Genomic DNA, 20,799 nt, shown 5'->3' with positions numbered 1-20,799 from the left:
AGAGACCAAGTTCAAAAGAGGCCTCATTTTTCATCAGGGTTGGATGGCTCGATGAGAAAAATAGGTCAAGTACTGCATTTACTGGGGCTTTCAGAGAGGAGTGGGGCAGAAGCAATATTTCTTTTTCATCTTCTCTCTCAGTCTTAGCTGCAAGGATGTTCAGAGTCTTCTTCTTCCCACTATACTATTTCTTCACTTGTTTCCTATTCATTTTTCACCAGCAAAATCCAATCTGGCAACAAGCTGCTGCTGGCCATCACCACTGAAGCCTGTCAGGGGAAGGACAACTTTGTCCGCTACCTGGAGCACGTTCAGGCGGTGATCACGGTCAACGCCAGCCGCCGCGGAGACCTCAACATCAACATGACCTCGCCCATGGGCACCAAGTCCATACTGTTGAGCCGAAGGCCCCGCGACGACGACTCCAAGGTGGGCTTCGACAAGTGGCCCTTCATGACCACCCACACCTGGGGAGAGGACCCCCGCGGGACCTGGGTCCTCGAGGTGGGCTTTCAGGGCGAAGAGCCACAGCGGGGAGTCCTGAAGGAGTGGACTCTCATGCTGCACGGAACACAAAGTGCCCCTTATATAGACCAGATAGTGCGTGATTATCAGTCCAAACTTGCAATGTCCAAAAAGGAGGAGCTGGAGGAGGAGCTTGATGAGGCTGTAGAGAGAAGTTTGAAGAGTTTGCTGAGTAAAAACAACTAAAAAAAAAATCCCATCTGCATGTTGCCAACTCTTTCTCTTATCTTTCTTCCCTGTCTGCAGTCTTGCTCTGTCCTCCTCCAAATCTCACTGCATCTCCTTAGTTCTTCTCCGTCTCTTGTTAGCATCCTCCTTTTGTCTACCTCTCTTTCCCCTCCTCACCCTGCTTTTGGTTATCAAGTGTTTCAATAAGTCCCCCCTTCAATGAATGTTTCTTGTAATCCAATCATGATAAAAGTGTAACCTTCAATAATCTGTTCTACATAGAGAAAGCAAACTATACCACTTAAATTTTTACACTCTTCAGAATTGTACATAAAAGCAGATATAAGCCACTCTTTCATGCTTTTGCTTTAGCTGCCCTGCACCTCTCTTCTGCCAACTGTTGTACAGTTTGTGACTGTAAATGATTTTCTGTGTCATTCTACTTAAAGTTTAATATCTTGCAAACAGAGCAGTGATATTTCTTTCAGTTTATATTTTTGTGACATGCACTGTTTATATAAACAAGGAAAGGAATGTGTAATTCATTTTGCAGCCTGTGGTCATCAGTTCATATTTCATAATCTTTGACGTAAACTATAATAAATCTATTCAGCTGTTTATTAAAGCACTTGAGTGATTTGGAACACACGACTGAAGACACTGGATAAATATGACTAATTAGATGTAGACCGAAGACAGGGAATGCGGAAAGCAAAAGTATATTCTAAAGAAGCAGAGCCCAAGGAGCATCCTGGTCAGCAATGACTTTAAATAATTTGATTTCATTTTAAATTTTAAATGTTTTAATTCAATTATTCAACAATCTTCAGTCATTCTGTGCTGTCTAATAAAGAAAAAAAAGTCCTCCTACTGTTCACTTTATAGACCCAATTTATATAAAGAAGCTAAACATAGCATCAGTAAATAACAGTCCTATTAATTATTAGAAATCTGCAAAACGTGAAGAACTCCAGCTCCCATAAAAAAATGCTACCTGCTGGATTTTCCAAGAAATACAACAGATTAGTCTATAGCAGAAGGACGGTAGTCCTGGAAAATACACCTCTTGTGAAACAGAAGGCAAAATACTTATGATAAATATTTAAAGAGTCCAAAACTCTACTACATGCCCCCTGCAGTGCCGAAAGACAGCACTGAACAACAGACAGTTGGTGCTTAGCTATTGTAGCTTGGTCAAATTCAGAATCTAAAAAAAATAAACTATAATCCCTGGAGGGAAGTTGGTTTTTTTTTTTTTTTTTTAAAAAAGATTTTCAGGATTTTGCACAGTCCAACAAGAAGTACAAAAAAGCACGTGCATAGTCCTAGTCCTCATTGCCTCATAGCCAGTAGGTGGAGTTAAAAGCAGACTGAGGATTACATCTGCAATCATTAGGTGGTCATTTCAAATGAAGGCTAATGCGCCTTTGTGTTGTTGGTGGCTATATAAGTAATTCTTGAATGTCAAATGTGATGTCTAAAATGCTTTCAGGTGACCAGACATTCAATTTAATGAAGGTTTAATAACAGAGAATTTATACACACACACACACACACACACACACACACACACACACACACACACACACACACACACACACACACACACACACACACACACACACATTCACTATTTGTGGAACAGATATAAGAAGTATGGTTCCCTCCAGTATTACTGCCCCAGGAACTACTAATTAACACAGTCATTATGTCATTAGTCTAAATATACCAAACCATCACAAATAAATCTTAATTAGATCCAGTCTTTTTTTTCCCCCAGAAATCTCCTGCAACACAGTTTCCTTTTTATACCCGAGATCATCGTTGCGTCTTTCTGTATCTGCTTATTCCCTTTGCATTTTCATTCTTTCTAAAGACAGACTAGACTAAATGTAGGAGACACTATGATCCTCAAGGTCACATCAAAAATGAATGAGTTTCCTCTGGATGCTGCAGTACTTTAAAAAAGACTTATCCCAGAGTGAGGCTCTAATATATGCTGACAGACATCTCTAACTGCTAAATACACAATAGCAACAGGCATATTTTAAAAGCCAATAAATAATTATTTTATCACTACTACCAAAACATGTAGCGTCTTTTTAATCTACAGATACACATGCATAAGTGGTTTTATGACCTTTCAAATAAACGTGTGAGGTGCTCGGTACACAGTGTCTGTCTAAAAGCAAACACGGCAAGGTATCAATTGATGTTTGACTCTTTATTATTCAATATATCAAAGCAAATTAATACACAGCAAAATTGTGCTGAGGGCAGGCAGTGGCATCCAATTGAACAAATGAGCTCAAAGGGGAAAGTTAGAGTTTCAAGACAGAGTTCAGAAGGGTGGCACAACTTCTTAGGTTTTTCTTTTTTCTTTTGCTTTTTTTAATCGGTGTCATAGAGCTTTGTTTTCTTTTGTCCCAAGTTTTCAGACAGTAAAGGACTCATAGCATGAGTATGGGTGCAAGTTGAACAACTACAGCGGCACTTATGGAACCAGCAAAACAGATTCTGGACGCCTGACCAGAGACTGCAAGCAAATGGAAGAGCAATAGTTATCAGAGCAGGAATGTGTAGTTCGCCTTAATGCATAGTTGGTCTCATTAAGAGACCAAAACATTAGTGTTAATACAGTAGTTTGAGGAACAATGCTATTTAAATAGTCTGATACCAGCATCCGCATTGTGTAGAGCACCTGGAGCATGTAGGATCCTGGTGGAGATGAATGACTTTTCATGTCAGGTGGCATCGTCTCAGTGTTTCTTCTTGCTAGACTTCTCAATCATGGTCTCCACCACCATGGAAGTCTCCTCATAACCTTTGATCTTGCGGCCATTGGAGAACTTCTCCACAGACTCCACCACCTCCACCTTCTCGTAGCTCATAGCGTCGGGGGTGAAGCTGCTAGAGCTGGTGCTGGTGCTGGTACTGGTGCTGGAACTTGAACTGGAGCTGGTGCTGGCACCACGAGGTGCAGGCTTTGGAGTGGGCCCACTTGGGCCATTGTCATCCCTGTGTTTCTTGGGGTGACTGGGTGCTGGGGTGGGGCCGGAGCTTGGGCCAAGGGGTGGAGGGACTGGGCTCAGACCTTTGGGATGAGGGTGAGGCTCTCCGTTATTATGTTTACCTTTACCTCCATTATCCTTAGCTTTTCCACCCTTGTTGTTGTCCTTTCCTCCTCCTCCATTAGAGGGCAGGTCGGGACTGAGAGGCCTGGGGTCTGGCATGGGCTGAGGAGGTGGAGGAGAGGGTGAGCGACGCCTGTAAGGCTCATAGGGAGACATCATTCCATCTCTGATAGTGACGTAGACGTGGCCTGCTGATGGTGTAGATGTGTAAAAGCAGGGATCCAGGTAGCTGCCGTCACCAGTGACGAGAACATAACGACCCTTGGTGTAGAAATCAGCAATTGGTTCAGGCTTCTTGTACTTCCTCATTCTGTCTCTGACGATGTTACAAAGAGTGTCAAAGGCTTTGCTGATCTGAGCGCCATCGGGGACATCCTGTGGAGAAACTCCAGTGAGAACAGGTCTCTGCTCCGTTCTCTTCACCCTCTCCTCCTGCACCTCCTCAGATGGCACCTTAGTTTCTTCATCTGGAGCCTCTCCACTGGCTCCGCCATTTCTGTCCTCCTGGCCATTGTCCATCACATCCTTCGGGGTCAGCTCCTTCTTCTTCAGGACCTTCTTGGCCAGTATCTTCTGTCTGGGCTTGATGCTGGTGATATCTTGGATAGCCTGGGTGATATCTGAACACATATGAGGTTTTAAGTCAACTAGCTGGAACTAATTAGCTAATAAAAGTCTCATTTGCGTATGAACCAGCACACCTAAATCTTGCTTTGAATGGCCAGGAGATTTGTTAGCTGTGTAAGACTGCCACTTCAACTATAAAGGAAGCCTATTCTGCATGCAGCGTTGATTGTCAATGTAAACCAGCTGTCATACACTCATGGTGTCCTTACCTCTCCCTCTGCTTGATGTAGTGGGTGTGTGAGTGTAGCGATAATTAGTGGTAAACAGGGTAATGGGAGTGCCAATTATCGCTGAATTCAACCTGCAAGAAAGAGAGCAGTGAAATGTCACCAGCCATGAAGTGAACAGCTTTCCTTTTCAGGAAAATCTGGTAAGGAAATGATTAATTCACATTTTTGGCGCAACAGTAGCTGTAAATCATACATACAAATCTAATCTTACATTTAAAAAAGCTTACAATTGTGCAATAGAAGGAAATAATGTTGTCACACATTGCCATCTACTGGCTAATGCTGCAGTCTACATTATGCCAATTCAACCATGAACAGCTTATGTCATATGGAGCAAATATAACTTATATACCTATAAGCCACCAAGGCATTTTTTTTTTTTTTTTTTTTGGAATGTAGGGGCTTTAATAACTAAGGAGTCAGCATTGTACAATTACACTTCAAAGACACACACAAATATATATATATATATATATATATATATATATATATATATATATATATATATATATATATATATATATATATATATATATATATATATATATAAAATGTAATATAATGTAATGAATCAAGGGACATTTGTCAAGAGAAATTACTAGATCCTTTTGTTGTGGATGTGTGGAAGAAGCTGTGAAGAGCATTAAGGAAATTATTGAAAGAGATTACATTTACAGAAACTATCATTAAATAGTTAAATATTGCTCACTAGTGGTAGTCAAACATATCTTGGCTTGTTTGAATGTTGGACTGACCTTAGAATTTCTGAGTTTCAGGCTGTAGCCCTGCCTTTGCCCAAATTTTTGATGGAATATTAATCCTTAGATGTTTGTTTTGTTATGTTTTTGCTGTTGGTAATCTATGGTCATGTTAATTTTATAGTTAAACACTTTTATTTTGGTGATAATTTGTCTGTGAAAATAATTTTTTACTGTCACATTTATGTTGCATTTACTGGGATTCAAATAGAGCTCCATTCATCTACAGGCCAGTTTCTTATAATTAATTTAACTGAATTGAACAGTTAATCTTCTCAGTGTGTGACAGCAACCAAACGGAGACAGTACCTGTTATCTTCATTCTCGATGATCCTCTTGTACCTCTCCAGCTCGTTCTCAAGAGACGTCTGGTACATGGCCAGGTGGCGACATTCACTGGTGAACTTCTCCAGGGACCTTTCAGCTTCCTCAATCTCCTTTCGCAGAGATTCGATTTGCTCGTTGTGCATCTGGATCTCGTCGTCAAAACTCTCCTGTGTGCTTTTGATGGCTTGCTCCAACATTGTAGTCTGAAAGATGAGTCAGAAACAGGGGTTGGGAAATGATGATATAAATTAATTAAACAATTAATAAATGGCATGTCACCTTCTTGAAGAGCAAATTAAATGTCATTCATGGTAATTTTATATGTGTTGCTAATGAAAAAAAGAGAATTCAGCAGGATTCATAAATAAGGGAATAAATACACAAAGCGCCTCAGTATTTTATATAAATAAAACTAAAACAAGACATTGCAATTAACACCTGAATATGGACTAAACATATCTCACTGGGAACCTCTTTGGAGCCCACATATAAGAGACGTGTTTGGTGCATATCATAAGCTGAATAAAAGTTATTATTTGTGCACATAGTAGAGTTGTGTCTTTAGCTAAAACGTGATCAAATATGCACAAAAAGGCAGACATTAAATTTGATTTGTGGTTTTTCTTCCATTAAACACTGCCTTCACAAACCCTGTCATAAGATGGTCATGACTGACACCTAGTGGTAGATCTACGGCATCTATGTAGCTATTAGCACAATATTATGGAGGTGAGGTCCAATTGAATACTTGATCAGTGAATAGTTTTTATTTAATACATTAAAACAGTGAAGTGAAAAAAGTAAAATGAAAAATCAGTTCAGTGCAGTCTAAACTGAAAAACATGCATTACATAAAATAAGATTTACTGACTGACAGAGGCCAAAATAACAAGTAAACAATTGTCTAATTTGTAGTGTTTTTTTCTATGTTTCTCATAATAAATACCTAACAGTTTTCCTCTGAAGAGGTTTTGGATAATAATGATTTATTTTGTAAAAATTGGGGTTAAAAGGCATAGATACGTGATATTTAACAAAATTCTGATACATTGCTTTACTCATCTTTACAGCAAAAATTCCAGAAATGATCAGTGCCAACTTTGTCATTTTCTCAGTCCTATATGACATCAAAATGAAAGCAAAATTACGTATTGAAATTTTGACAAAATTAGGACTTCAAAAATGTCACCATGAACTCTGAGATGAACATTTCAAATGCAATCGTCAGATGTCACCCTCAAAGTCAGTTTGCAGAGTCACACAATGTACCAGTTATTCACAAAGACAAGTGTAGTTGCTGCAGAGAGGACTTTGGACTGGCCTTAGTGGCGTCTGCCCTTTTGGATTTCTTTCAGAAATCCTTTTCATTGTGTCTTTCTGTAAATATCAGTGTGTTGGTTAAAAAAAAAAAAGGTTGAGATGCTTCCTGTTGTCATGGTGACCCACCTCAGCCTGTAGGCGTTGTTTCTGGGCCTGCAGCTGACAGAGGGCGCTCTTATACTCCTCCAGCTGACTCTGTAGTCCTGGTACTTTCCTCTGGGCCAGCAGCTTCTCCTGCTCCTTCACACGTTCAGCACAAATCAGTGACAACGTGCAGAGTGTTACAGTGCGTATTTACAGCACAAATGCTACACAACACAACACAACACAACACACACAGCCGGCAGCCAAGTGTCTCACTGGATTTAAGATTCACTGATTGATTTTTTAATTTAAGGGCTTTGTAACAATTGTCCAGCTAACAGCGGTGATGTTTTCCCTTCATTTACTCTTTGAAATGACGCTTGTGAGTGTTAAGATTGCACTACTACCCACTACTCAGAAACTATTCATAATAGTGAAGTGGCATGGTTGTCCTTAGAGCCTAATAGATAACAAATGTTCTAAATTACTACAGTTTATTATATAATAACCTATTCAATCATTTAATTGCAGTATAACGTTCTATTTCCACATATTTAAAATTCTATTCCAATTTATGTTTGAGGAACATTGTTATTGCTTCTAAACATCTAAATTGTGATCATCTTCTAAGCATATGCCTGTTGTGCTATGAATTCAAGCTGAATAGGAAGTTTGTGAACAAATTTGCAGGCAGCATGCTCCCTAAACTCTCACTGCTGTGTGCTATCTGTCTTAAAGTGGCAAAGCAAGTGGAAAGAGACATTACCATTTAATTAATTGTGAAGCTAATTAGGTTAGATATGCAATTTCAACTTAATTAAATGATTAAAATTAAATTGCTCGCAGGGTTATACAGTTTCACTCATGAACCAACTACATTATTGTTATTTCTTTGGAGCAAGAGTTTTGTTGCAGACAAATCTATTTCCAAAGTAGTTAACGTTTTACATTTGTTACAGTGATTTTTCATCCAGATTTGATTATTAACTCATTTACATTGTTGTTGTAAGCACGTTTTTAGCGTTAAGTTTGACATCTAATCAAAAACAGTAGAGTAGCCAGTCACTAGCCTACAGCAAACTTAGCTTAGCACATTGGTAGCTTAAAAAGGGAGAGAAAAATTAGTATCATCCAAAATAAAACACTTGTATTAAGGTCTACTACAAATGTTTTAGGGTTATCTACAGTAATATATTCCTGTGGTATACTGGAAGGTCAAAAATATTCTCCTAAAAAAAACAAAAAAACTTATTTTGCTTTTGAAAGATTTGGATAGAGAGTAGTGCAATTCAAAATGTATTTTAGATGATTTGATTGACAGGATTTTTTCAATATGGATGACACCATTAATTAACCTCTTGTGTCCCGTACGGAAACATCTGTATTTGTGATGTTTCACCACATATTAATTAGGAGGTTTCCTCTACTTTATCACCCATCTGTCTACAGCTGACCCCATGAGACAAGGAAGAACAACTCCTTGCTTACTGTTTTTTTTTCTCTCTCTCTCTTTCATTTTCTTCTAGATTTCAGCTCAGCGCTGTCATTCTTTGTCACCACCTACTGAGATTCAACCCAACCAATTAAACTATTCTCGAATTTAGGGAAGCTCTCCCTGTGGGAAACGTGTGTATAAATAAATCTCCCAAGTGTGGCACAGCTACTTAAAAATTAGAATGCACAGGCGTTCTCCATGTCATTTGCTTCATTATGTGCCCTGCCACTCCCACACTGCTAGTCTGTCAATGTGTTCCGATACAGACGCACAGGCAGGCGCAGGCCACCAATTGGAGAGAAAAGCCAGTAACCTCATCAACCCCAGACACGAAGCCAGGGCTGACACACAGGCAATCACCATCTTTTCCCCCCAGGGATAGCACACACACACACGTACACACAATGACAACATTAGTGACCTCACCTCGGAGATGCCCACTGACACATTGGGAACAAGGGGAAGTGTCTGGTTGATTTGCTGCAGAATGTTTACATAGGTTTGGATCTCCGCGAGGTTCTGTGTGGAGGAGGATAATATAAAAGGAATGAGTCAAATGTGCAATTTAGCAAAAGGAAAAAACACTCTTCCATTGTGCAGACTAAGACCATTTGCTCAGAAACCTCTTGCTTACTTTGAACTTCATATTGAGGATTAAGGGGAAAAAAAACATTCAATAGAAGGCTTTCATTTCGCTGAAATATATTTATAAAAGGCACAAACTTTCTTTAGGAGACTTTCTTGTCAAATCCATTTGTACAGCATGATGCACTTCTATAGAGACGACCTCCATATTCTTTCCCACATAATACAGTAACAGAAAGCCTTCCGATATGTTATCTCAGGACTGCAGAGTCATGGATTAATTCATCATCAAAAACAACACTGGGTAAAACTGAAAAAAGAGAGAAATTGCTGGATGTAACATTCTAGTCTTGTTTTGTCTCAGCGTGTTTTGTCGCCATTGTGTCAGACCTTCCAGCCATTTCTCTTGCACAGAGGGCAATATTTCAGTCTTTGGTGGCTCCACTGTGTCATGTGTCAATGCCTGTGATGAGCGGTGTTACATTTTCTGTGCAATCCTTTCCTCACTCACTTCACACAAAGGAAATTATTGCTAAAGCCCCGGAACAATCATAACACATCTGTTGGCACCGATGTCAAGCTTCTGAGTCTTGTCAGTCATAGAGTAGTGGCCCGAGGTCAGCAGTGTTCAAAAGCAACAGAAATGTAAAACTCTTTGAACTAATATTCTTTGATGTGGCTTAGGTGTGAGTAAACCGGTAAATCTATATTCAGAATAAACCGTCCTGACATTTACTTCCGTATGTGCTCTTTTATCAATTCATATTGATTTAAATGCAATGTTGAAATGAACAAACAAACAAAAAACACTCTTTGTCACAAACAAAAATAAATGTGTATTATATTCATGGCATTTCAAAGGCCTATACTGTATGATGTACACAATCTTAGCACTGTCACAGAGCACACTAGCATCGCATAATAACAGCAGGATAATTTGCAACGCTTTATTTGGGAGCAATTCAGTCTCCTACAAATCGTATACTGCAAAATTACTTTTTTGAAGGACCTGCAATTTGGGAGAAAATGATCTCATTTATTTTTCTAGGTTACCCTTTTTTGCAATATAATATCTGCTTTAAGAAACTGAAGGATCTCTTGATAGATCAGGTGAAGATTGTCTTCGTGAAATACTGAAAACTCCAAAGTGGGTTCAGTCAGTTAGTACAGTTCATCTTGATCACACTTGGGTCTCAGGGTGGTGCTTTGTGCTATTTCCAGGTATGTTCTATCAAAAAAGGTATTTGTTTTCAAATATCTATCTTACAGGTAGATATTTGAGTATGAATGTACGAAATTTAGGTGACTGGCATAAACATTTAGAAATAGTTAATTTTGTCAGTACTATCAATGAAGGTTATTTGTTTTTATTGAACATAGCAGATCTTACCAATATATCAATATCGTCTATCCAGGATTTGGCATAAGTATTTTTTTCAGTTTAAGAGGCTTGGTTATTGAAGGAGATGTCTGAGACCGTGCACAAAAGTTATTCCTTTTCAGCTTAGTTAACTCCAATCATTTCCCATTAGTGCCACTGACCTTCTTGTGTCTGTCTCTGGTGGAATTGATGTCGTCCTGCAGGAACTGAGACTGGATCTGGTTCTCCAGGTTTTTCAGCAGAGCGCTGTCAGCCTCCTGTAAAAGGAAGAGGAGCACAAAATTTGGGGAGCAAAGAGAGAGAAAAAAAACACTTAAAGGTACAATGTGAAGTGTTTTTGGTTTTATAACAAAAAACTAGAAGGTTTTTCCTTGTCTGAATGTTGGAAAATTGCGCAAACATACTTAATTTCATCCATACTGTACCTTGTTTAACTGTTCGAGCGTGCCTCGTAGCTGTTCTTGATAATCACATTCATTCCTATATCTGGAACAGAAAACGTCTCAATTATGCATTAATGTAAAGACAGAAGAAACGTGACATTATTATATTAAGCGACAGCTCTTACAGTCAACTAAACTAAGGTCTATCTGGAAACTCAACACGTCTGTGTTTGTAATGTTTCAGAGTCATTAATCAAACGTACATATGGTGAAATCCAGCTCCCTTCAGCTAATTCAAGCAGAATTGGTCGATATTCTTCTCAACTCATCAATAATGTGGTGAGGCAGTGTGTAGACAGCTGATTACAAGATGTTAGACAGCTGCAATTAAAGCAATGGTTCAGCTAATTACAAAACTGCTCTATTTAATGGTATGTAATGGAGTCATGCAGATGTTTATATGTGTTATGGGAAGGGAATGGAATTTTGTTTGTGATGCAATGGTTTTTCTGGATGACTCACAGACCTTAGTGTACACAGTGTAAACTGGAACTGCATTCAAATACTACCTTTGAACAGATTATGTTCAACGGAGTACCTAGAGTATTATGGAGACTGGTTCTGGCAAACAGGTGATAAACAAATAGGTTTCTGTTTTGGCCTTTCGAGTAAACTGATTCTTTAGTTTATTTCAATTCCATATTTGCTTAACATCTTGGGTTTTAATGGTGGTGCTGGTGATTAAGTGACCAGCCTATAGTTTTCATGATTATCCGAATATAAAAATAAGGCAGTACAATGATAACTTTACTAACCTTTTCAAATTTTAGGCATTTTGACATCTGAGTATTTAGGTTTCCTGTATCACCTGAGGAATATCTTAAATTTAGAACCCAAATCTTCACTTTAATTTTCAAGATTTTTCTCACTTTCTCTTAATTCTTTTTTTTTTTTTTTTTTAAAGTTATTTTTTTGGCCTTTTTTAGATAGGCGCAGTGAGAGAGAAAGACAGGAAACGGGAGAAGAGTCGGGGGAGGACATGCAACAAAGGGCCACGAGCGGGAATCGAACCCAGGCCAGCTGCGTCGGGGACCAGCCCCTGTACATGGGTCACCTGCTCAACGCGTTGAGCTATACGGGCACCCACTTTCTCCTAATTCTGACGACATTTCTATGATTTCCTCCACCTCCGAGCAACACGTTTGATCTTTAACATCACAACAAGACCAACAAATTCCCACTCCCTTACTTGCTGGTGTATTCATCCAGCATGCGGCAAGCCTCCTTCAGCTCTCGCTCCAGCTTGGCATGGTCAGAGAACAGCTCTCTAATGCGCTGCCTGTTGACTTCGATCTGCTCTGTGAAGGCCTCCTCCAGACCACTGGCCTCCTCCATCCGTTGCAGTGTCTCCAGCTGCTTGCGGAACACGGCGTTGCGCTGCTCCAGGACTCGAGCCCTGTTGATGTACCGGGCAAAGCGGCTGTTGAGCTCCTGAAGGCTCTCCCATCCCTGGATGGCCGAGATGCCTGCGAACGAGTCCTCAGCCTCCTCATCGAAGACATCTGAACGCTCATACTTTTCCTTGCGCACCTCGCGCAGGTAGCTGGTCTTGAACATGGTGGCGCACTTCTCTCCCTCTGGGTTGGTGGTATCCCCGGAGTGCTTGGTCCCCTTCAGCACCTTTATTGTGTGAAAACTTGGGTGCTCACCCTTGGCTGTCTCATGCTAGACTGAATGCTGCTCAGCACTGGCTGGACACGAAATAGCCCCCAAAACCTCCCCCTGGCCGATAGCACACATGCTGCGAGCCTGGGGCCTTCCAGAGTTTATTGTCGCCTTTGTGGCAGAGATTAGAAAAGCCACGCTGTTGATGACAAAGCAGAAACACAAAAACAAATGATCGGGTAGACCGCGAAAGCACTGGGTTGTCACACACCATTATTGTGGTTCTTAGTCAGCTGCTTTCTAGAGCCCTGTTTGGTATGGCAGACTGGACGTTGGCCCACCACAGGACACTGGGGAAATTTCGTGCAGAGCAATTTGTGGGGACTGGGGAGAAACATTCCAGCCAAAAGTAACTAAGTGTTGACACACTATGCTGAAAAAGCTATTTTATCTACAGGTGGGTACTAATTGTGTTTTTCGTTCATAATTACTCATCACACAAAACATTCATTTACATTTGTTGATTCATACTAGACAGATGACTGAGGTGCTTGGTTATACAATATAATGAATTTAATTATTGACTTTATTTATTTATTTTATTTAGCTAAAATATATCAAACAAGGTGTAATTAATCTGAACTTTTTTGTTGCTGATGTTTCCACACAGTGTCATTTGTTTCAATGAAAACATTCAAAGAGTAGAGGTGATATTCAAATTCAAAGTATGTGACAATGTTTGTGTTTTGCTCAAAAGAGGGCTTTGAAGTAGAAACATTGCAGTATTTCTTACATAACAAAAACCATCCTCAAGTTGTTGTCATTAAGGATTAGTTGACATGTCTGTATTTCCTTCTTTCCCTGCTGTATTTCCATTCTGCCTCTCTCAAAGCGAGAGTGATGGAAAAATGAGGAAGGGACCGCTTCCTTGTTTTGGCTCCCTTTTGACCAGCTGTGTTTCAAGGTCGGTCAAAATATCTCTCTGGACAGATCTAGCAAAGCAAAACAGCTGAATGAAACACACGTCACATGGGTTTACATCAGCATTTCAGCGTATTTTGTCCCCTGCAAAGCCCACGGCTCAAGAGCAGACGTGATAATACAGAAATGAAGCTACTAAAAGGTTGTAAATAATGCTGCCCAGCCACTGATGTCTGATTCAAGCAATAGATGCACTATTTTCTGTCACATTCAGTTATTTAATCAGTTAAATTGGTCAGTATATAGTTGCAGGACTTTGTAACATAGTTGACAGGTATCATATTTGAATTTTTTTGCTGTTTTCAGGCCTAAAATCAACATGGCCACATATAACCAAATACCACATGGCATGTTTAGAGAGAGATTCTTCTAAATATATACTGTATAAAATTGAGTAAAATTGAAATTGAAAGTTATGGATGAAGATATTGTAGTAAACCTGTTGACATGCGATAAATTCACACTTGACTCACACACTACTTTATATTAAATAACTCAGAAAGCCTTGGAGTCTGGCCAGTCCTTTCTTCAGGAGGAAATTACATCATGTGGAGCAGGTCATGTGATTTGGAATTAACACACTTCCTTGAGAGGTGTTTTTGCAATGGGTGACTTAGCTGAAAGTGATTTTTCGAACACAGATACAATTTGTTATTTTCTGTAAAAAATTTGATATATTGCCAAAAAAGAAGTATCTGTCATGATTATCTCAACTTAATAAAAAGAACACAATCAAAACTATTTTTCAATAAGCTCATTTTATTATAGTTTAGCTAATTAGAAGGTTGTTATTAAATTTGCACGGTTATTTAGTTGACATTTTAGTGACATCCAGTCATTTTTTTTAAAAATAAATGATTGTTTCCATAATAAATAATTATGGAATTTGCAAAGACATGATCATAATAAACATAAAAAATACATTAGTTTTTTTTTTTTTTAACTTTTAATAAAAATGTATGCAAGATATATCCCACGGACTTAAAAGTACCTCAATTATATATTGACCCAAATATTACCACAAGGTGCATTTACACTAAAAGTTTTAGCAACTTTCTGAGTCCAGAACATTCCCAGGTGTAAAAGTTCCTCCAGTGCATTATGATTTACATTTCCATGTGAGGGCCAACGCCACAGTAAGGTTCAATAAATGATTCCTGTCTTGTATCAAAGCACATGACTGTCAGATTCCTTTGGAAAAATGTCCTGCAAAGCTTCATTGTTCTTCCATCAATTGTAAAATTTCTTGGGCTGCTCCATCCTTATTACTGCCAGACACAAACCACAAGCAAAACAATGTTCAGGTCATTGACCAACGGTGGAAAAGAAGAAATTTGAAGCTGCATTTTAAATGATTTATATTGTTAAGCATTCCCCTCAGCACCAAAACCACAAATGCTTCTTTCAACTAATGAGCCTCAGAGGGGAGTTCTGGTTGTGTTTTGTTGCTGGTTTGACTCTCCAGGTGTACTCACGGTAGGAATCCGTATCGGTCAGTAATACACTCGTCGCATGCTTTACAAAACAGCCTGTATTCTTGACTCCTAAAGCTTTTGCAGGTGTCATTTTCAATGCATGTACTGATTACAAATAATAAGCGATATTGATCATCGATGTATGTCACAGGTGTGGACATGAATACACACTGCAACACCTGCAATTACACTGGTGCTCTGAACATCAATGTGTTTGTTTCTCGAAAACACATGTCACAGAGATTTGATTGTTAAAGTGGTTTCCATGTACTGAGCTGCAGCCAGGAAGAAAATGTGCTGTGACTTTAAAGTGCCCCTTTAACATGGAGCCCGTAAGGGAATGCTTCACAAAAGTGTGTTCCTTTCTGTAATTGAGGTCGGAAGTGAGACTCCTATGAGCGGATTAATTTACTCCAGTGTCCAGCACAGGCGAAGAAAGACAATTGGACATCTAGCAACCTGTCTCGCACGACTCCATACGCAGAATTAATGAGTGGCTGATAAGGAACCACAGAGAAAAATACCTGAAGTGAGTTAGAAGGTAGAATGGAGAGTCATGTTGTCCTCGGCAAAACCAGCATTCTGTGCAAACCGGTTGCTGCTGTTCAAACCCCAGATATTTGTATGGATTCTGCTTCACACCTGCCGTTACCGATAAACTACTTCCGAGTCCGTCCACCCTCATGCAGCGACTATAGATTAAAGGTGCTGTGCATATTCTCCATGATTGAGGAGAGGACACCAGAATCACTCTGCTTTCTTTTCCATCTATATTCGCTGGTTACGAGTGGCAGTAAATCTGAGGCCTGGGTGAGATTAGAGAGCTGTCTATAGCTGGAAATGAAAGTCTAGTGTTTATCCTGCTGGTCAGGCCTCCTGGGCTACAGTGACAGACACCAGCAAGGCTGAGCAAGTAGCTAATATTTAGGGGGTAATAAAAACTAATAGGAACATGCAAAGACAGTTCTTTCGTCTCTTGTGTGAGCTTGGGGGGTGGATATGCTCAAGTTGTAGGAAAGAAAACAAGTTTCTTCCCCTCCTGTGTCCACTATAGATCACATGAGGACTTGTCTGCTGCTTGACTTGCGAGTCTAGTTATCCATTATTATATTTAAACTGTGCTCACTATACCTGCCAGCCTGCTGCACTGAATGTGAGAGGACACAGAAAGCCATCTCGCCGCAATCGACAGATGATTGTCAGAGGCCATGTAAAAAAAAGAAGAAAACAGCAGCAGTAACTTTCCATCACAATAAGAAATTGATCCTGAAGAGTCATCAGTGCTGCTGTCTCTGTGTGTTTATCTGCTGTTCAGGGTGGTTGACCACAGACGTTCGGCGCTGAAAGCTTTCCACAGCTCTGCCTATGCGCTGATGACCGCCAACAGAAAGAAGATCAGGTTCCATTCAGTTTCTCTAAATTCTCATATAACTACTTTAATGGTATAGCATTTTTTCCCAAGGAGTGCTGCAGTCATCATGCAAGCAACCTAATCAGAGATGGCAAAATTTAAAGAAGGCAGCATTTCTTCCCAGCAGAAAAATGCAGTTCATCTCTCACTGCTGATTACCATTCTCCAAAGCCACGATGCAATCATTGTCAGTGACAGCCATTAGCCTCAATACAAGAGCACTTGCAACCAGAGATTATCTGACATCTTGCTCACAAGTGATTCACTGCAGGGTCTCAAATGTAATGATGGACTGATGATAATTACCTTGTCAAACTGCATTATGGGAGAATGAAAGATATTCAAATTCAGGTAAGTTATCAACTCCAAAAAACTCTCACACTATAAATACCGCCTTTGTTGAAGAAATTTTGCTACCACAAGAGATGCTTTTTCAATAATGGAACCCAGCAAGTATGTTGTGTCTTATTAAAATATGTAGATATATATTATGGCCTTTGGTAGCCATGTGTTTGGAAATAGATTTTGTACAGCCTCTGTGTCTGGAAGTCTTGTGGAGAGTGGATTGATTACACCTGGCCGAAGACTGAGCTCCAGATTCCCACCTGGCACTCATGAGGAGTGATTAGCTTGGAGCTCTGGACCTCCTCCCAGCCCTGGTCCTCCACACCTCACCACAACTCCTCCCGCAACATCCCAGCAATCACTGCACATGAGTATGTATCTGCAGCCAAGACTCTCAGTAGGGGCGGCTGGCTTTGCTCTGGTGCCTGTTTGTGGGTTGTTTGTATTCTGGTATGGTCTGTCGGTTCTGTAGTCACTGAGGGGTGATTACGGACATTTAGAGCATCTGTTGGCTGCTGTTAATTCAGTGTGGAGCCTCCAGTCTTAGTGGAGACTGTGACCCCTGTTAGCAGTCCACTAACTTCGTGAGAAGCTATTCACAACTTGAGTCTTCGCATACTGTGTGTTAAATGTGTTTATTCAGAGGCACCAGTTTTGTTTAGTTAGTTCTGTACACTGCTTGTATTAGTTTCTGTTCCATGTAGTGGGTGTTGCTTCTGTGTCTAAGTTTGGCTAGGGAGTTCAGTTGTTTTGTTTGTGTTTAGATAGTTTGTGAACTATGTTAGTCTTCGCTTGGTTCTTTGATTTAGCAGCATCCAGTAGCCCTTTTTGTCTTTGTATTTTCATTGTTCATTTATGTTAATTTGCCACTGAGCAATACATTCTTTTACCTTTACCTGAACCAATAAAATTTGGTTATTTTGTTGCATCCAGCTGACCCTAGAGGTTGGATTGGATATAAACAAAGGAGCAAATGTGCATGACATATTGGTTTGGTTTTATGAACTGTTATTGTTAACTCTTGCTACTATCTAAGTATTGGTTTTGGTCGTCTTACACAGTTTTCGCATAAACTGCATCCATATATAGCTTTTGTGGGGTGGGGATTCTCTCTATGTGTGCTTACAAATTACATGATTAAATTGAAAGCCAGAATGTCAGTCTGACCAGAATATCTGAATAGTGTTTGGTTAATATTTTATGTTTTTTCTACTCTTCAGAGCACATGTCCATCAGAATGAATATAGAATAGGTGAACATTCTCAATGTTTATTTTACAGAAGTAGAGTTGTATACCTCCATTATGTCTTCTTGGTGAAGTATAACTGTCATGACGAAGACCCAGTGAGCATAGCTGACATGATACCATGGGATTTGTATAAATAGCACGCCACTTCAAACAAACTTTGTCAAGTCTACACTTTTTAAGCTTTTCATGTGTCATTTTGCAGCGTTAAAGTGACACAGGAAATGTTTCAGGCCAGGGTTTGTGGTCAGAGGGGACAGGGTCTTTCATCAAGACTTCATGGTTTGCAATGACACTTCAAAAATGCAAAGCAAAAAATGCCTTCTGATAACAGGCAAAGGGACATGCTGTTTTACTCATATGAGTCTTCATAATACCAGCCAGACATTGCACGAAATTGCTGATTTGTTTTGTATGGGGCACCAGCAAATAGCTACAGATGGCATTGGGATGGGACTCTCTGCAATGTAATAGTGACCAGAAAAAAGTAGGAGCTTTTTTCTTCTCTTGCGAATGAGGGTACCATTTACCCAGTAGCTACACAGTATTTTGCACAGAAACTGACAACAAAAAGGCAATGTAGTGGTGGGCCAGCAAGTTTACTCTTTCCCTGCTGTGGTCAACAATTCTGAGAAGATGAGCATCACTGTGACACTTTCTGAACTCCTGCTTTTCTTTGGCCCTGGCCTGTAATGCAGACACGTCACAAAAATAAAATGCCACTTGCCAGAATGTCATACAATGTATTCCAGAAGGTACAAGTTGCTTATTGCCACAATTTAACTGATAGGCAAGCAAAACTTACAAGTGTTGATGTGGCAATCTAGAGGTGGTGACATCGTGTTACATGGCCTGCAAGCATGTGCCAAGATGTTCACAAATTCATGGAGCAGTTTCAGATAATGAAATGCCATATCCACATGGCTGGTGATGTATTTGCAGTCTTTCCTTAGAACAAAGACGTCAGAAATGTATATGTATTAGTTTGTTATGTATTGTTAATTTTCACAAGTTTCAAGTGTAAATATAGCAAATCTGCAAAAAATAACAAAAAAAAACAAAACAAGAAATACATGAGGCATGCCTCTGGTGTGTGATGTAACCAGACTACATGAGTATGATCATTTCAGATCTTAAAGTCACTGACAGCTATGTATGTTTGTGATTTTTTTAAAAGGCTGCTTATCTGACACTATGCCACTTCTCCCAGGTCTTGAAAACTAGTATCGATTATGTTGACAGCCCCAGTAAACAAGAAAAGCAAGAAAAGTCACAAGTGGTGTTGTGCTCCTCACAGCAGGTATTCACCATCATAGTTGAATGCACAACTTGGAAGTAGGGTCAAAAACTCTCTCGATGAGAAATAATAGTCTTGCTCTTTGCACTCTCTCACTTGTGCTTTGAGGGGGAAAGCTTTGCCAGGCACCTATTTTCCGCACGAAATGTCTGATAACTTGAACCTTCGGATGCACACAACCGAACAGCATCACATTGTCACGGTACGGAAAGGATTTGAACCCAAAGTGAGAGCTAATAGAGCAGTCAGCAGGCAGATCACAGTTGAACTGATTTATTTCACAAATTAACAATTAGACACTAATGCCACTCAGGCCAAAAACTCACTAAAGGTATGGGAGGGGGGAAAGGCAGGCTCCAATGGAGCGGCAGTCGGATGAGGCGCATGCCGATGCTCGGTCCTCCTCAGGGAGCAGGGCCAGGTCAGCTGTCCGGGGGCTTAGAGCAGTCCGGGGGTCCACGTCCCCTATCTGGGGGACGACTTCCAAGTCCTCAACCCAGAGGCTTCTTGGAGGGTCCAGGTCCTCAAGCCGGAGGATTCATGGAGGAACGGCAAGCTGCTCCAGCGTCGTCAAATGTACCGTGGTCCTAGCATGTACCAAAAGAGCACACAGACAGTCAGTAGGCTCCGACACTGAGTGCAGTGCGGAGCTGGTCTTATTGCTGCTGGGAGATGAGCTGCAGATGTACGTCTTCCCCAGCCGTTCTGCATCCACGCTGAGCTCCAGCAGCGTGGATGCAGAAATCAGAGAGACACACCTGCAGCAGAGGGGCAGATGGCAGTAAAGGGGGGGAGTCCAAACCCGGGTTGTGACACACATTCCAGACAGAGCTACACCGATCAGGCATAACATTATGACCACCTGCCTAATATTGTGTTTGTCCCCTTTAGGCTGCTAAAACTCCTCTGACCAGTGGGGCATGGACACAGGACCTCCAGGGATGTCCTGTGGAACCGGGCTCACCAGAGGTCTATTGGGTTCCAGGGAGGGACCAACCTAGATCAGGCTTATCCTGGCACATCCCACAGATGCTCAGTAAGATTTGGATCTAGGGAGTGCGGAACCCATGTGAACACCTTAGCTCTGTCGTGATCCCTGGGCCACTCCTGAGCATTTTTTGTGGTGTGCTGGGATGCATTGTCCTGCTGAGGGTGGCAACTGGCTTCAAGGACTGCTGACGCCACCAAGGCGTGGGGCGTTGGGGTTGCTTGACCTGCAATGTTTAGGTGGGTGATACATGACAAACATCCATGTGAATGTCAGGACTCAATGCAATGGCAGAACGTTGCATTATAACAAGATGATCGATTTTATTCACTTGACCTGTAAGTGGTCATAATGTGGCGGATTGGTGTATAGTC

At 40.5% G+C, this 20,799-nt stretch overlaps 2 protein-coding genes across 2 annotated transcripts in view; one reads left to right on the top strand and one right to left on the bottom strand.

The window, feature by feature from the left end:
* Window positions 1-1,318, top strand: part of pcsk2 (proprotein convertase subtilisin/kexin type 2) — a 29,296-nt gene extending 27,978 nt beyond the window's left edge. Inside the window, exon 12 of the mRNA XM_023280740.3 lies at window positions 222-1,318. Coding sequence (XP_023136508.1) covers window positions 222-711 — 490 coding nt within the window. The 3' untranslated portion in view covers window positions 712-1,318. The remainder of the gene's footprint in view (window positions 1-221) is intronic.
* Window positions 1,319-2,902: 1,584 nt separating this feature from the next.
* On the bottom strand, window positions 2,903-12,811 carry LOC111575539 (filensin). Its single transcript, XM_023280739.3, has 8 exons — window positions 12,267-12,811; window positions 11,060-11,120; window positions 10,796-10,891; window positions 9,095-9,187; window positions 7,216-7,329; window positions 5,752-5,972; window positions 4,664-4,755; window positions 2,903-4,447 (listed from the first exon to the last, which is right to left on the bottom strand). Exons 1-8 carry the CDS (start codon window positions 12,632-12,634, stop codon window positions 3,453-3,455), a joined length of 2,040 nt encoding a protein of 679 aa, XP_023136507.1. The 5' UTR covers window positions 12,635-12,811; the 3' UTR covers window positions 2,903-3,452.
* Between the last annotated feature and the right edge of the window lie 7,988 nt (window positions 12,812-20,799).

This window comes from Amphiprion ocellaris, chromosome 16, assembly GCF_022539595.1.
Source record: "Amphiprion ocellaris isolate individual 3 ecotype Okinawa chromosome 16, ASM2253959v1, whole genome shotgun sequence".
Taxonomy (NCBI): Eukaryota; Metazoa; Chordata; class Actinopteri; family Pomacentridae; genus Amphiprion; species Amphiprion ocellaris.
This window is presented reverse-complemented; position numbering and strand designations above follow the sequence as displayed.